A 16883-nucleotide genomic window follows, 5' to 3' on the forward strand; every position below is an offset into this window, starting at 1 on the left:
CTAGGTGACCAATGACACACTAGTTAGTTTTTATACTGGAAAGATTTGCAAAGAAAAAATAGCAAAATGAAAGGAACACAATTAAACTGACACGCATAAAAACAAAAGAGGAAGCAAAAAACATAAATGAAATTTGGAGTGTGGGGATTTGATTAAATTGAATATCTTTCAACGTCACTCTCGAGAATTTTTCACGCATATGGTAAAGATCAATTTTTATCTTCTCGACAATAGAGCAGACGCTCTAACCACTGCGCCTCGTGGGCGACCAACATGAGTTAATGTCACGGAGTCTGTTTTTTATTTTACTTTAGAGGAAATTCTAGGAAGATCATTATAAGCTGCTGTAAAAAAATCCTGTATTAAAGATGGATTTATAGTTATTAACTATGTTCATGGATGACTATACATGAAAATGTTCATGCTTCACATCGTAGATATCATGGATAACGAATATTTGATTAGGTAAGACAATACAAACCTTGAGAGCTGTAAGCCTTTAGCAAAAAGGTATAACTGAAAGCTGGGTACATGTGTTTGTACAGCTATCTTGTGACAATATTCATCAGTAAAATTTAAATATAAATCAATACAATATTAATAACACTTTAAAATTTATGAGATTTCAAAATTCAAGCACTTGTCTTAATTTATAGCTGTACGGCTTTTGTATTTTTTTGAAAAATTCTCAAGAGGGTACAACAAATAAGAAAACAAATACTTTTTTATACTTTGTGTTTTAGTGCTCATTATAATTATTCCGACCAGAATGTTAACGTTGAAGTAGAACTGAAGATACCCCAGAATTAACGAATCGAGAGATAAGATGACTAGATCGAATAAAAATGCATGCTTTATTTAAAAGATTAATACATAGATCTATATGTTTAAGAAAATTGTTGCTTACATGAACAATAAATTTATACAATATCTAAGTAATAAACTGTACCAAAAATAACAAAAATAAATTTTTCCTGTTTCTCAGATGAAGGTCGTGCAATCCCGTACCACTTCATATTGTGACTTAGATAACGAACAGAAAATCGGTTAAATAATTAATGGTTCCTCTTGAGTCACAAGGAAAGGTCCTGTCACAATGAATACACATTTCAAGTATAAAAGTCTTAAAATAATTTGTTCAAAAGTTTTGGCAAAGGTTTAATTGCAAAAGTGGAAGGTCAAGGTCAATATATTGGTATCAAAAGAAAGGTATCATCACAAGAAATACTCATTTGAAATATGAAAGCCATCGCTCTAACCCAAGATATAGTTAAAGTTTCCGTGGACAAACAGGCATGTAGATGAATAGGTTGATTACCGGGTATTGTAATGGTTATACAGTTGGTAGGGCCACATACACAAAAACAAAGATAATTAATCTAATTGAAAACTATATCATTGTATCATAAATATAAATTAATATACATATAGGAATACATAATTTAAATCATTAACAGTTTGTTTAAATACGTTAAATACTGTGTTACTGATATGTTCATCATAGTTTGTTTAAGTAAGTGAGTTGCTTAAAATAAATAGTGTCTTGAAAAACAGGTTCCTTTATTCACAAACAAATAAATAAATTGAAAAAATTCACGTTATAAAGATATTTATAAACGCCTTGAAGTTTTCTAGGTATTCGAAGACATGTACTTTCAAAATTTAATTTCGAAAATAAATATGTATATAATATACAGATATCCAGTCTACTTTTATATAAGAGCGAATTATGACACCAGTTTAATCTACATCTCGGCCTTTATCAAATGTTTTGAAATGAAAAAAGTGCAAAACATTTATGATTTTGCAAGAAAAATTAATGAGATCTAGAGCTGTAATATTTTCACAGATGATGATGCAATACTAGAACATTAACGTACTATTCACACTCTAACAACATTGTGCAAGTTGGATTATTTTGGCCTTAAATTATACAAAGTTATATATTGTAAAACAATATTCATTGAAAGTCGCTCAACAGTTCTCAAAATGTAATAAATAAATTTATAATTAATCCGTCAGAAGGGTCAAATTTGTAAAAGTAAGTGCAATTTTCAAAGTAAAGGAGAAATTTATTTTTTCGTAGAGTATTTTATTTTCACAAAAACGTCGCTTCCTGATCTTCAACTCTTTAAATTACAATAAAGACAATGAAAAACATATAATTACATGTGTCCATTACTCTGTAACTGTTGTCTTACACATTCTATTCTGAAATCTGTAGCTTCTTTTATTTTATGAAATGGTTCCTGTCTGAGCGACTCTTCATAAGACCGTAACGCCCCGTGTAAGTCTCCAAGAACATGCTGACAGATCCCTAGTACCTGCCAGGATAGGTCTCTCTTAATTAAAGGAACATATGTACCGTCATCATAGAGCATTAGTGTCTGTAGGTCTGTCAGTGACTGTAAACACCGAGATTTATTACCCAGTCTATAGTGAGGTAATACAGACATCATCTCTACCATTACAAACGGGGATAATTGTAGGACTGGCATTCCATGCTTTTGACTCACATTCTGTTCTAAACGTAATTCTTCAATGAAGGGGATATTTTCATCTAAACAAACATCATACACCCAGGCTATCTTCATTCTTCTGGACAGATGTAGATTACCAAAAGTTTCATTGTACCTACCGACAGTTTGATTATAGATAATAAAGGCCTTGGACAGTCTTTGTTTAGTGAGATAAGTGATTTGAAGTGTTTTATTATACCTCCCTGTTCTGTAGTAATACAATGCAAGATAAAGTGAAAAAAACACAGGACCTTGTCTTGTTGCTAATTTCAACATGCCACATATTATTGTATCTATGTTATAGATATTTTTATGTGTGGAACAAGAAGTATCATTCGCCATTATGAAGGCTAAAGAAACAAGAGTCTGAGCAGTACAGTGCTGTAATGTTAATAATTGGTGTGGTGAGATTAATAATCGAGAGAGTATAATAGTTGATTTTAAAAAAAGATAAGATTCCCATATTTTTTGAGCAGGAAAACTTAAATTACGTAATTCATTTATGCCACATAAATCTAAATCTGCAATACTCATGAATTCTCCCACAGCAACAGATACCGCAAAGGACGGACTACTGAGGGCTTGTTCTAGAATTGATCTGAGAGTCTGACTCAGCAGTAAACAGGACACGCCCATTCTGTAATATTGATAAAGCTTTTCTAAAAGAGATTCACGTGCACCATCAACAACTTTGTTTATGAACATGTTGTTCTGCGGAATGAAAAAGTTAGGGAAAACTACATGATAAACACAATGAATAAGATATTTTAAACACAACCAAAAGCAATCCAGTAAGTTGTTCGGGTACCATCTAACTTGTCCTGATTGCATCATCCAGAACATTGTGGTCTTCATGTAATATGAACACAGTAATGGTTCCTTTCTGTAGTTAATAACTTCCTTCAGAAATATTTTCAGGAGTCCGTAGCATAGAAATTGTGTATGATTCATGGTACACACTAGTTGTTGCTCGGCTTGAGAAAATGATAATCTCCATTCCAATTCATTAGAGGTCGCATCAACTTTACTACCAATAGGCACACAGTGACATTCATTTTTTAGGATTTTTTCTAACACAGGTACTGGCGGCCAGGTGTGTCTCTGGCATCTGTCAGCCCAACTTCCTAATAGTTTAGGCCAAGGAAATGTGGCTAAGCAAGAAGCTTCATCGGTTTCAATAGGTCCAAAGAAACCACTGATACAAGGACCATGGAGTCTGTAATTTTCAGTGTAGGACTCTTGCGGCTCAATACAGAACTGAAAATAATGTTCTCTCCACAGACGACTTGATAAATAAGCTCTGCCATTAGGCATTGAAACACGGCATGATATCGTGCCGTTTTGTCGAACAGGTGTCAGGAGGCGCAATTTAACAAATCCTGGCGGTGTATCTGCATCTTCCATTAGCACAAGAACATGTTTTATTGCATCATAAAACCTAGACTGGGAAAAGTCAGTTATTAATTTATAATTACAACTCCAGAGCATTATATCCCTGTCAGATGATCTCAGCCTAAATCCCTCTCTATAACTACCACTCCGCATCACAATATATCCTTCATGTTTATGATATTGTTTCTTTATCATCTCATCCATGTCCAACACGTCCCTTCTGATGGCCACTTCTGTCGGTGTCCCTATTTTACGACACAGACCAACATATAGGACCTCTGATAGACGGGTAATGTGGTGCATTCTGTAAATAAGCAATGTTTATTTGATCATTTTAGAAAGGAGAGTAATAGTTTTATATAATATTTTTTTAGAAATGCAACATATTCGCTAGATTTTTAAATAAATATATACATACATGTAGCGCTATTTTGGTGTCTTATATTCTCTCTGCAAATGGAGGTCTGTGTGTTATCAGTTAAAGGGAAAAACCGATACCAAGAAAACCTTGTTTCGTTTTCGTTGTTTTTACACACGTAAACTATAGTATAAATTATTTTCTATTATTAGCTGTTCGAATTATTTCTGTACGTACATAAGTATAATGAAAAGTATAGTTGTTAGGTCACAGTATATAAGATGATGGTCAGGCTGAAAGTAGTCGTCGACGAGCAATCAACCAGTTTCAAATACGCTTTTTAAAATTTATTTAAGGAATCACTATTTAGTTTGTTAGGTTTTGCCAGGGCACCAATGATTGCTGGAAACGTGGTATAATTTGCATGCGTAGTAAGGCCTACATAGCTTCTCACTTTTCGATTGGAGAAATTTACATTTCAGTAGAATTATCAAGAAATCAAATCAATTAACTTTCAAAAAGCTATGTAAATATTGTTAAAATGATGCGTAATTTTGACTTGTATGTTCAATATTTTACATTGTATTTTGTAGTTTTTAATTGGGAATACTTTTTGAAGTCTGCTACCAGAACAGCTCTGATAATTTGGCGTGTTTATTGTACATATAGTGAATAAAGTGGTTGATGGGCGCTCAGCACATTCTATATCTGTGTTATGTTGTTTATTCTCTAGGATACTTAGGATAGAAATGTTTAATGTTCTGATGAGTGAAATGATGGAGAACATAAATAGTGATTGATAATACATGTATACGTATGTATTTGGGTCCATGAAAGAGAGAATGGGAATCTTCAGAGTTGTTGTAAAGAGTTTAATGATAATATACTTTCATGTAAATAAGTGGAATCTAATTCGTCGAGAAACATTCTTTTAGAAAACACTATTACATCAAATATGATTAAGTGTAATATATATATTTAAGAAACTTGAATAAAGACAAAATATTATTTAAAAAAATTATTTAAAGAGTTAATGCTCCTACATATAGCTGCGAAACAGATTTGTTTAACATTCCTCAGGAAGAGTTGTCTGAGACGATCTGGAATTCACCAAGAAATCCTGTACAGTAGGAATTTAAGTATGAAAACACAACGCCAAATAAATAGTACACGATACAACATATAAAGACAATTTAACTAAGGATTAAGATATGATTCTTCCCCTTTTCAGAATGAAATGATTAGGTCCAAAGACAGTGCAAATGAAACACACAAGAATCATGGACAAAATAGCGAAAAGAGCAAGGAACTATTACTTATTTTGAAATAGTGATAGGAAGTACGAGGTAAGAATCAACTTATTTTGTTTTGTCTGTTGTTTTAACTTTGACAAATTAAATACAACGAAATGTCTTCAGAATTAAATTTTCAATATTTTACATTCCTTTCTGATTCATGTTGTTTTACGTCATTTAAAACTTATAAACATAGTTTACCATATTTTAAAAGAGACACATTTTCTCTAGAAAATTGTGAAAATGGTACTAATATTTCACAGTTCATGTTATTTATAAACTTGATAAACTCAGAAGTTCTTTCAACTTATTTTGAAATTCTGTGAGTTTCCTAGATAGAGAAATAGACAAGTTATGTTGAATATATAAAGTTAGGGAATAGGAAGATCACTCTTTCTTGGAGAGTATGTTCCTGATTATTGTAGATCCACTCAGAGCTGACACCTGGGGAACTGAAGCTCATCCTCCCTACGCGTAAGATTGTCCCCCATTGTTACTTACTGAAACCTGACCACACAGTGTTCATCACTGGACTAGAGAGGATTGACTATGTAGAGGTACTAATTAGAAAATTAATTTGATGGTCATAAACCAGCAATTTTTATTCTTTGATGTTTTTCTTCATGCCTTAGTCTCTTTTTAAAATGTCAATTTTTTTTAAATTTTTCATTTAAAGGTGACACCCCCACCCCCCAAAAAATGTTGCTTTTGGAATCGGGGGAAACGACCAATTCTTGCAAAAATTCATTACGCAGTACTGTTAAGGCTACCCGGAGCTTATTATGCATTTAAAACGTAACACTCTTTTGCAAAGTTGATTTTTATAGTTTTATTTTTAAGTAATGTACTTCAGTGCGCCAAATTCATACAGAGGATCCCCAAGGCTATATATAAACATATTTGTTACGATGTCACATGACCTTGTTGATCACGTGACGGTCATTTCTTCTTTTTTGAAATGTTTCACATTAATCTCTTCGGCGCAGGTTGTTAGCACAATTATTATTTACATTTGTCACATAAATAAACTCGTTGCATCCTTGTGAAACCGAAATGTGCTTGGGAAAAGTTATACTATTTCTTTGGAACAATTTATTTCAGATTAACTTCAACTTACCGGCAAATCTGAGGGTATTTCCACCGAATATCTTCAACTGTTTTAAAACAAAGCCACCATACATATTTCCCAAGCAAGATTCAGTTAGAGTGGAAACTCTTTTACATAATTCAATAAAAGATGTTTAAAAAATCCTCATAAACAACCTGCGCCAGGCTCTTTTACACACATATTTTGAATTGTGTCTTTGTCCACGGGTATAAAAAAGGGTAAATGTCAAACGTATATTTTCGTACGGAGTTTGAACACGCTGACTCTTAAACAAGAGTAACAAAGCAAGGTTATCTATATCATTCGGATATATTACAGTTTAAAAAATGATAAAAACACGTTTATTTTAAACTAGAATTCTACAATTTTATATGCAGTTTTAAATAAAGGTGTAAAGTTTATGACATTCTCCCCATCATTACAGCTCAAGTATGCAGTGACTTGACGTCATTTTCAATTATGACGTCATACATTTGTAGTTCAGAGAAGTTCATGCACAGAGTACACTACAATGTTCTCTGGGAAGCCTTATTGTACCTGCGTATTTACTTTTAAAGTAAAAAAAATCCAGATATTTAGATCACTAACATTTAATTTTGTTACAGGGAAACCAGGATGTAATGTTGGTGATTTTCATCAGCTCTAAGCTTCCTGTGTATGTGATGCCTAGTCATGAAGCAGAAGAGTTCTACAATAACATCATTGGGACAGATGTACTGGGGATAGGTATCTCAGATTCGGAATCAAAACTGGGAATCAGGAATTTATCAATGGTATTTTAACAGTGGGTAAATCAGGTACCTATCCCCTTCTGTCAAAAATGTCAAAATTTCTGATATATGCATGATATATCAGCATACACTAAAGAAGTTCTCAAAGAAGTTCTGTTGCAGGTTCCTCTTGGTGATAAATCAAGGCTAGCAAAGCTTCCACCACTGCAGAGTGAAGATATTCGGATCCACCTCCAGGACCACCCTCAGAAATTGGCTGCCCTTGACCTACAACTCTCCTCCTTAGGTTTGTTATGTCATTCATAACTTCATTTTGCAAGATTTATGAATGGTACTGGCTGTTGAGATTACAATAAATGTAATCAGTAAAAAGTCTGTAAAGAAATCACCCATGCAGTAAATTTTTTTGTTAAATAATGATAATATTTTTGGAACGTATTCAGGAAATCACTGTCTAGTTAGTGGAGTATGCCAGGGCATCAATGATAGTTGGAAACATGGGGTATTGCATAATGGGTATACTCGACTAACTAGACAGTGATTCTTTATATTTCCATTTCATTGTGAAATTAACAGTAAATTTAGATTTTAAAAATGTAGTATAATAAATTTGAATTTGCACAAGGCCTCTTATGTCAGAAAGACAACCACACAAGATTTACCAGGGTTCTCCACATTTAAAAATTTAACCATGGAGGAAGCTGCGCGAAGGCGAAATGTAGCCGAAAACACAAATGCATGTTTGACATCCGAATCTTCATTAATAAATGATTGGTTTTTACAATTTTTAAACTTAACCACTGCAACACAAAACAATGGAATAACTAACATTTTTAGGTCACCTGAGTAAACTCAGGTGACCTATTGCTATCCGTTTTCGTCCGTCGTCGTCCGTCGTGTGTTGTGATTCGGGTGTTAACATTTGAACATTTTCAGCTTCTTCTCTGCAACCACTGAACCAATTTCAACCAAATTTGGCACAAAGCATCTATGGGTGAAGGGGAACAAAATTTCATGATCCCTGCCCCCCTGGGCAAATTAATGCAATCTTTAAAAATATTCTTCTTTACTCCTGGACATCAAGCAGTCAAACTATTTGCATGGTTGTAATCAACATTAAGTTCTCTACCGAAATTGTGAAATTCATGGCCCTGGGGTCAGGGGTTCTAGTGCTAGGGCGGGGCTAAATAAGTATATAGTGAAAATGCATTATTTCTTTGAAAATCTTCTTCTCTGCTCCTGGGTATCAAATAAACCAACTAAGTACATAGTTATGATGAGCAAGAGTGCCTCTACAAAAATTGTGAATTTTATGGCCCCAGGGTCAGGGGTTCTGGTGTTAGGGTGGGGCTCTATTGATTATATAGTAAAAATACATGATTTCTTTGAAAATCTTCTTCTCTGCCCCTGGGTATTAAATAAACTAAGTAAGTAAATAGTTATGATGAGCAAGAGTGCCTCTATCAAAATTGTGAATTTTATGGCCCCAGGGTCAAGGGTTCTGGTGGGGGGGCTCTATTGATTATATAGTGAAATTACATGAATTCTCTGAAAATCTTCTTCTCTGCTCATAGGTATAAAATAAACTAACTAAGTGCATAGTTATGATGAGCAAGAGTGCCTTTACAAAAATTGTGAATTTTTTGGCCCCAGCATCAACGGTTCTGGTGGGGGGGGGGGGGCTTTATTGTTTATGAAGTGAAAATACATGAATTCTTTGAAAATCTTCTTCTCTGCTCCTAGGTATTAAATAAACTAAGTACATATTTATGATAAGCAAGTGTTCCTCAACCAAGATTGTGAATTTTATGGCCTCAGGGTCAAGGGTTCTGGTGTGTGTGTGGGGGGGGGGCTCTATTGATTATATAGTGAAAATATGTGAATTCCTTGAAAATCTTCTTCTCTGCTCCTAGGTATTATATAAACTAACTAAGTGCATAGTTATGATGAACAAGTGTGCCTCAACCAAAATTGTGAATTTAATGGCCCTATCATCAAGGGTTCTGGTGTTGGGGGTGGGGGGGGGCTCTATTGATTATATAGTGAAATTACATGAATTCTTTGAAAATCTTCTTCTCTGCTCCTAGGTATTAAATAAATTAACTAAGTACATAGTGATGATGACCAAGAGTGCCTCAACCAAAATTGTGAATTTTATGGCCCCAGGGTCAAGTGTTCTGGTGTTGGGGGGAGGGGCTCTGTTGATCATATGGTGAAAATACATGAATTCTTTGAAAATCTTCTTCTCTGCTCCAAGGTATCAAATAAAATAACTAAGTGCATAGTTATGATGAGCAAGAGTGCCTCTACAAAAATTGTGAATTTTATGGCCCCAGGGTCAATGGTTCTGGTGGGGGGGGGGGCTTTATTGATTTTAAAGTGAAAATTCATGAATTCTTTGAAAATCTTCTTCTCTGCTCCTAGGTATTAAATAAACTAAGTAAGTGCATAGTTATGATGAGCAAGAATGCCGCTTCTAAAATTATGAATTTCATTGCCCCAGGGTCTGGGGTTCTGGTGTTAGGGTGGGGCTCTATTGATTATATAGTGAAAATACATTAAATCTTTGAAAATTTTCTTCTCTGTCTCTGGGTATGAAGCAGATGAACTACCTATATAGTTATGATGAACAAGGGCCCTAATCTTGCAGAATTGTGAATTTCAAGGACCCAGGGTCAGGGGTGGGGGGGGGGCTCTACTTATATACTGAAAATGAATTAATTGTTTGAAATCTGGTCCTTTGTATCTATAAAACATTTATTTACTTTTTGATAGACAATTTTAAGGGTGCCTTTTAAAAATTTGCGCAACCTAGGATCAGGGGTTTATGTCAGAGTGTTAGGGGCACTACTGATTATTGATGAATATTACTGATTAGTTGGAGTGCATATTTGTTCCCCTACCCTGCGTATGGGTATTCAGTAACCAAGCTAAGCAACTGCTAAGTTTATTGTTATGATGATCAATGGTGCCCTTTCAAAATTGTGAATGTCATATAGCATCTGGCTTAAAACATGAATCAAATTCAATACACTGTAACTGGAAAGTTGTTGCATAATGCTCAGGTGACCTATAAGGCCCGTGGGCTTCTTGTTAAAGTTAAAATAATAATTTATTGAAAAGGATTTATCCTGTATCGTACTTCACAAATGTACCAAAATTTGCCCAAAACTGTAGTAACATTCTAAAGGAATTTAAAGAAAAAATGTTGATAAAGTAAGTCAATAACCATGGCATCCAGGCAATATTGTTCAGAAATTAATAATTATAAGAATTGTAGCCTGTTGAATGAAATGTTTTGTTTCAATATAACTAAATCTGATGAATGGGTAGTATTTTCTTAAGGTAACATACAAAGGAACATTTGGACCAGTGTCCCTTTTTTCTAAACATTCTATTTTTCTAGATATTGCATTTTTCTCCAAGTTTTGTTTACTTCTCCACGTGTCCAGTGCTAAAAATAGCGCCACGCGAGTTTCATAAGAACGGGATGTAACTCTAAAACTACGACTACTGTGGTTTCATCAATTTTCGTTGGCATAAATTTTCGTGGATTTTATAAAACAGACGTTTTCGAGGATTCGTGGACAAAAGCATTGCTTATACAAATGAATGTCATATTTCGTATTTCAATGAACATTTGAATTCGTGGATCTGCTCAACAACGAAATTTACGAAAATTGGTGCTCAACGAATATTGATGAAACCACAGTATACGGCGATTAAAACTAAGCATGCAAAGACGGCGACTGAGACGTAGGCCCATGCACATTTCAGCAAAAAGATATAAAATTACAGCTTTAAAAACGGAGCATTGGAAATTGATTAACTACAGAGGAATATTAAATTTTTACAAAGTATTTTTTCTGACACAGCATACATGACGATTAACATGCTCGAAACTGTCATTTATAAATCCGTTATATTTCTAATCTAAATATAGTGAACATGTTGAAGCTCCCCAAAATGTACAGGATAATAAACTCTTAAAATATTGATCATCTGCTGATCAGCTGATTGACTCTGCATTGATTGTCATGTTTCACAGCATAGTCGCTGATTAACACGTGTTTGTTTAGCACAGTCTGCTTATCTTCGAGGCATACCAGGTGCACGGCAGTCGTAGTATAAACACAATTAACTACTCAAGTCATTAAAAAAGTAGGTTTCAGGACTGAAATGCAATAAAATTTAATCATGCCGATTTTAACCATGGCGCACCTCGTTTATCCATGGCGCACATAAATTTAAGAACCCTGATTTTCATGCACATTAGGCCTCCTAAGTACGAAAGCCCAGAGGGCTCATTCGAGATACGAGATTCGAAATTCGAGTTTCGAGATTCAAGATCCAAAATAACCAATCAAAAGGCGATTTGAGATTCAATTACTCCCCTTTATTATTTTTTACTATTAAGAAATCGTTGAGTATTTTAATACCGAGGAGGTCATTTGATTAAACTAGTGCTAATTGTAACGGGGACCGTTACAGATGTTCCCCAAACGCTCCCCAACTCCCTTTTGATGCCATATTCCCTGTAAGCTTCATTAAATAAGACAAACTCTATGCATCTGAGATTTTAACAACATTTACAAAGAAGTGTACAAAAATCATTTAAACTTCAACATTGTACGCGTGCACATGTGAATGCATTTGCGTCATGACCATATCATCTTGTCTACACAATCTATATTTTTAATACACTGAATATTAAAGTATTTAATCCAGAATTATTTAAAAAATACGCTCATTCAAGTGTATGTTTGATTTTACTCATTTCACGTGCAGGCACGTGCATACATGAGCATGGTGACCATACCTTCTTGTAGAAGTCCATTACATCTATCTATGTTCTAAATTCCACCCCGTTTGGGTGAAAACTAAGGAAGTTATAGCTATTTAAAGTTTCAGCCAATCAGATTATTGCAGCACATGTACACGCACGTGTTTGCATGTGCATGGTGACCATACCTACTTGTAGAAGTCCATTATATCTATCTATGTTCCAAATCCCATCCTGTTTGGTTGAAAACCAAGGGAGTTATAGCTGTTTTAAGTTTCAGCCAATCAGATTGCAGCACATGTACACGCACGTGTTTGCCTGTGCATGGTGACCATACCTACTTGTAGAAGTCCATTATATCTATCTATGTTCCAAATCCCATCCTGTTTGGTTAAAAACCAAGGGAGTTATAGCTGTTTAAAGTTTCAGCCAATCAGGTTGCAGCGCACGTGCATGCACGTGTTTTCATGATAATTGCTTTATTTCATGTTGTAGGATATCCTAATGCATGGCTATGTTCAAAATTTCAAAGGATTTCGTCAAAAAACAAGAAAGATATTGAGACTTTAGTTTCAGCCAATCAGAGCGAAGTGCACGTGCATGCGCGTGAGATCTTGCTATTTTCACCATGTCGTCATGTCTATACTACTAATATTTCCTCACATTATGAGTTTCAAAGCATTTCATCTAAAAATAGAAAAGTTATGGCTATATCTATTATATTGGTCATTTCACGTGTTGCACGTGCACGCTCTTGCAAGCACGTGCGCGCAAAATGACCTTGATTCCGCAAATCTACATAACATGTCTACTAACCCTAAAAAGGTTTTACCTACATCGGACGAACAGTTTACAAGATCATTCCCGGACAAAAAAGTTCCAGGAAGAAGAAGAAGAAGAAGAAGAAAAATAATAATAACTAGTGCTAATTGTAACGGGGACCGTTACAGATGTTCCCCAAACGCTCCCCAACTCCCTTTTGGTGCCATATTCCCTGTAAGCTTCATTAAATAATACAAACACTATGCATTTGAGACTTTAACAAGGTTTACCCAGAAGTGTACGAAGTTCATTTAAATTTTAGCATTACACGCGGGCGCAATTGAATGCATGTGCGTAATGACCATATCATCTTGTCTACACAATCTATATATTATAATATACTAAATATTAAAGACTTAGTATTTAATCCAAAAGTATAAGAAATTACGTTTATTCAAGTGTATTTTTGATTTTACTCATTTCACGTGCATGCACGTGCATACATGAGCATGTGGTGACTATACCTTCTTGTAGATGTCAGTTACATCTACCTATGTTCTAAATCACATCCCGTTTGGTTGAAAACTAAGGAAGTTATTGCCGTTTGAAGTTTCAGCCAATCAGATTGCAGCGCACGTACAGGCACGTGTTTGCATGTGCATGCTGACCATACCTTCTTGTAGGAGTCCATTATATCTATCTATGTTCCAAATCCCATTATGTTTGGTTGAAAACAAAAGGAGTTATAGCTATTTAAAGTTTCAGCCAATCAGATTGCACCGCACGTGTATGCACGTGTTTTCATGATAATTGCTATATATCATGTTGTAGGATATCCTTATGCATAGCTATGTTCAAAATTTCAAAGGGTTTCGTCAAAAAACAAGAGAGATATTGAGACTTTAGTTTCAGCCAATCACAGCAAAGCGCACATGCATGCGCGTGAGATCTTGCTATTTTGAACATGTCATCATGTCTATGCTCCTAATATATCCTTATATTATGAGTTTCAAAGCATTTCATCAAAAATTGAAAAAGTTAAGGCTATATTCATTACATTGGTCATTTCACATGTTGCACGTGCGCGCTCTTGCAAGCACGTGCGCGCAAAATGACCTTTGTTCCGCAAATCTACATAACATGTCTACTGACACTAAAAAGATTTCACCTTAGTTGGATGTGTAGTTTACGAGATCATTCGCGGACAAAAAAGTGCCCAGGAAGAAGAAAAATAATAATAATAAGAAACAGAGTAAAAACAATATGTTCCCCAACTTCGTTTGGGGAACATAATAATAAGAAACAGAGTAAAAACAATATGTTCCCCAACTTCGTTTGGGGAACATAATTACAACGCAAGAAAAAGTGTTATATATTATCAAAACGAAATCTAAAGAAATATTGGATTTTGGTCCGCTTGATTTGCTTAATTAATTTATAATAGCTTCTTAAATGTCATAAGAGATTTATATAAAGAATATTATATATATTTCGTGTTATCTACTTTGGATACAGGGTTGTTGACAAAATAGTAAACTTAGATTAAAAGTACATACATCCCCCTTCTTTTTCCAAACATATTTTATTTACTATTGTAAATGTTCATCGAAAGGTCGGTTGCCAAGCCCCCCCCCCCCCCCACACACACGCGCGTTTTGGTACAGTGGTGGTGGTGCACTATAGTCAAAGAAGTTTCACTAGTTGTGTTTTAAAAGAAATTATGTACTAAATGAAGTCCGATCCCCCCCGCCCCCTTTCACGCCCCGAAATAGGATTTTCGGGTTTGGACAATTTTTTTCTGTCAGTTTTTATTTTCAGTTTGAAATAATATTTTTGTCTCCCCCCACCCCCACCCCACTTTCAAAACCGATGCTTCGTCTCTGTAATAATTAGTACTACGGGTTTCAAGGTGGATAGTGTTTGTGACACGGTATTAGAAAGTGGCCAGTGACCAAGTTTATGAACCCAATAGACAGCCCCTTAAATACGGATGGCTGAAACATGCATGCTTAATAAAGATAATAACCCATTGGGAATAATAAATTAAAAAAAAAATCATTGTTAATCAACCTATCCCCACCCCAACCGAAGAAAAATAGGGGTTATCATGGTAATTGGGATTTATTTTTGAATGGACATAAGCATAAAGTTACTGTTTTCTATAGTATATTATATCGGAAAAATATTACGGGAATGGCCAAGTGGGAACGGGGGGGGGGGGGACAAAAGTGTTCTAATCAATATTCATTGTCAAACTTGTGATGCATGGATAAAATAAATATATATATTCGATAATGATTTAAAAGGAAACCGCTCGGGTCTCGCACGACTTGGTCAAAGACTTAAATATACTAGTAAAACCATAATGCTCATTTCATTGGGGGGGGGCACAGCCATACATTTTCAGTTTTCAACTACCAAATATTTCTTGACAACCAAAAACAAAGCAAAAAAAGTCATCAGATATTTTTATTGAGGGGGCACAAAATTGAGGGGGCACAAGCATAATAGTAGTTATGATTTCATAGTATTTATATATCGGCAAAATTATAAAATTATGGGGGGAGGGGGGCACAATGTAAAGAAATGTACTCTCATTAGTATGTCATATAAATAATAATTTTCTCCCTCATCAATGTTCTTATTTTAAAAAATGTCGACCTAAGAAATCCGCAATTCAACGATAAGACCATATAATATTCTATATACGTATCAATTGTTTTGTTTAATGAGGAAAAATAAGAATTTATATATTTTTTTCTAAAATGTAACCTAAAATTCATTTTTATTTCGTTTTAATACATATATCTTTTTTTTCTTGCATTATCATTTAAGCAAATGACCCATTTGATATGAGTATATTCAACGATTTCTTGATAGTAAAACATAATAAAGGGGAGTAATCAAAGTTGAACCTGCCTTTTGGTTGGTTAATTTGGATCTTGAATCTCGAAACTCGAATTTCGAATCTCGAATTTCGAATCTCGTATTTCGAATCTCGAATCTCGTATTTCGAATCTCGAATCTCGAATGAGCCTTCTGGGCTTGAAAACGTACCTAAGCCCCAATTGTATCGCATGTCGAAATTTACTTGCCGGAAGAATGAACAAGAAATCAAATCTACTAACTTTCTAAAAGTTATCACAGAGAAAAAAAATTTAAAAAATGGAAATGTTACATGATATGGACAAAAGAGATTTTAAAATTCACAAATTATTTATGCCATCAAAAACATTTACAAGTTGGATGTCAGTGATTGGAATGGCTTGGGGATTTGAGATAGACATAGACGTGACACTGGGAGTTTACACCTCAGGGGATCTTTTGGATTCATCAGAGACCCCCGCTGTTGAGGGAGGCCCATGCTTTCCATAGAAAAAGGATGGGGAATTCATTTAAATGCAGAAAGAACAAATCTAAACTGCTGCTTTCAAAAGGAGAACGATTATAACGTGATATGATATATATATTTTAATAATAGATATGAAAAATGATGTTTATTATATCATAAACCTGGGTTTTTTTTCAAGTGGTGAAGATGTAACCTCTCTAAAAAATATCTTTATGTAAAATTTTGGAATTTTAATTCACAGTAGAAAATTGTAGGATGATTTATCAAAATTAAAAGCAATGAACAGTATAATGATCCTTGGTAGGGTTTCTCTGTGTGACTAGTTTTTTTTTTTTTTAGCAATTTGGCTAAAATTAGAGAGGAGGGACTCATTGAAAGAATCTTTCAGAAAATTTTTAGCTTACCTGAGCCAAAGGCTCACCTGAGCCAAAGGCTCAAGTGAGCTTTTCTGATCGAAATTTGTCCGTTGTCTGTCGGTGTCGTTGTTATCATTGTCGTTGTAAACTTTTCACATTTTCATCTTCTTCTCAAGAACCACGAAGCCAATTTCGACCAAACTTGCTACTAAGTATCCTTGGGTAAG

At 34.6% G+C, this 16883-nt stretch overlaps 1 protein-coding gene across 1 annotated transcript; it reads left to right on the forward strand.

Moving 5' to 3' along the window:
• The first annotated feature begins 4367 nt into the window (after window positions 1-4367).
• LOC134244079 (nitric oxide-associated protein 1-like) lies at window positions 4368-7454 on the forward strand. Its single transcript, XM_062726354.1, has 3 exons — window positions 4368-4373; window positions 5990-6121; window positions 7278-7454. The coding sequence occupies exons 1-3, from the start codon at window positions 4368-4370 to the stop codon at window positions 7452-7454; spliced, it is 315 nt and encodes a 104-aa protein (XP_062582338.1).
• The last annotated feature ends 9429 nt before the right edge of the window (window positions 7455-16883 follow it).

This window comes from Saccostrea cucullata, unplaced genomic scaffold (genome assembly GCF_032062105.1).
Source record: "Saccostrea cucullata isolate Sc308-1 unplaced genomic scaffold, CSIRO_AGI_Scuc_v1 ctg769, whole genome shotgun sequence".
Lineage (NCBI taxonomy): Eukaryota > Metazoa > Mollusca > Bivalvia > Ostreida > Ostreidae > Saccostrea > Saccostrea cuccullata.

Excerpts from the sequence above, each read along its gene's own strand:
- LOC134244079 (XM_062726354.1), top strand. Across the intron at positions 6,122-7,277 it reads AGAGGATTGACTATGTAGAG|GGAAACCAGGATGTAATGTT; the intron begins GTACTAATTAGA and ends ATTTTGTTACAG.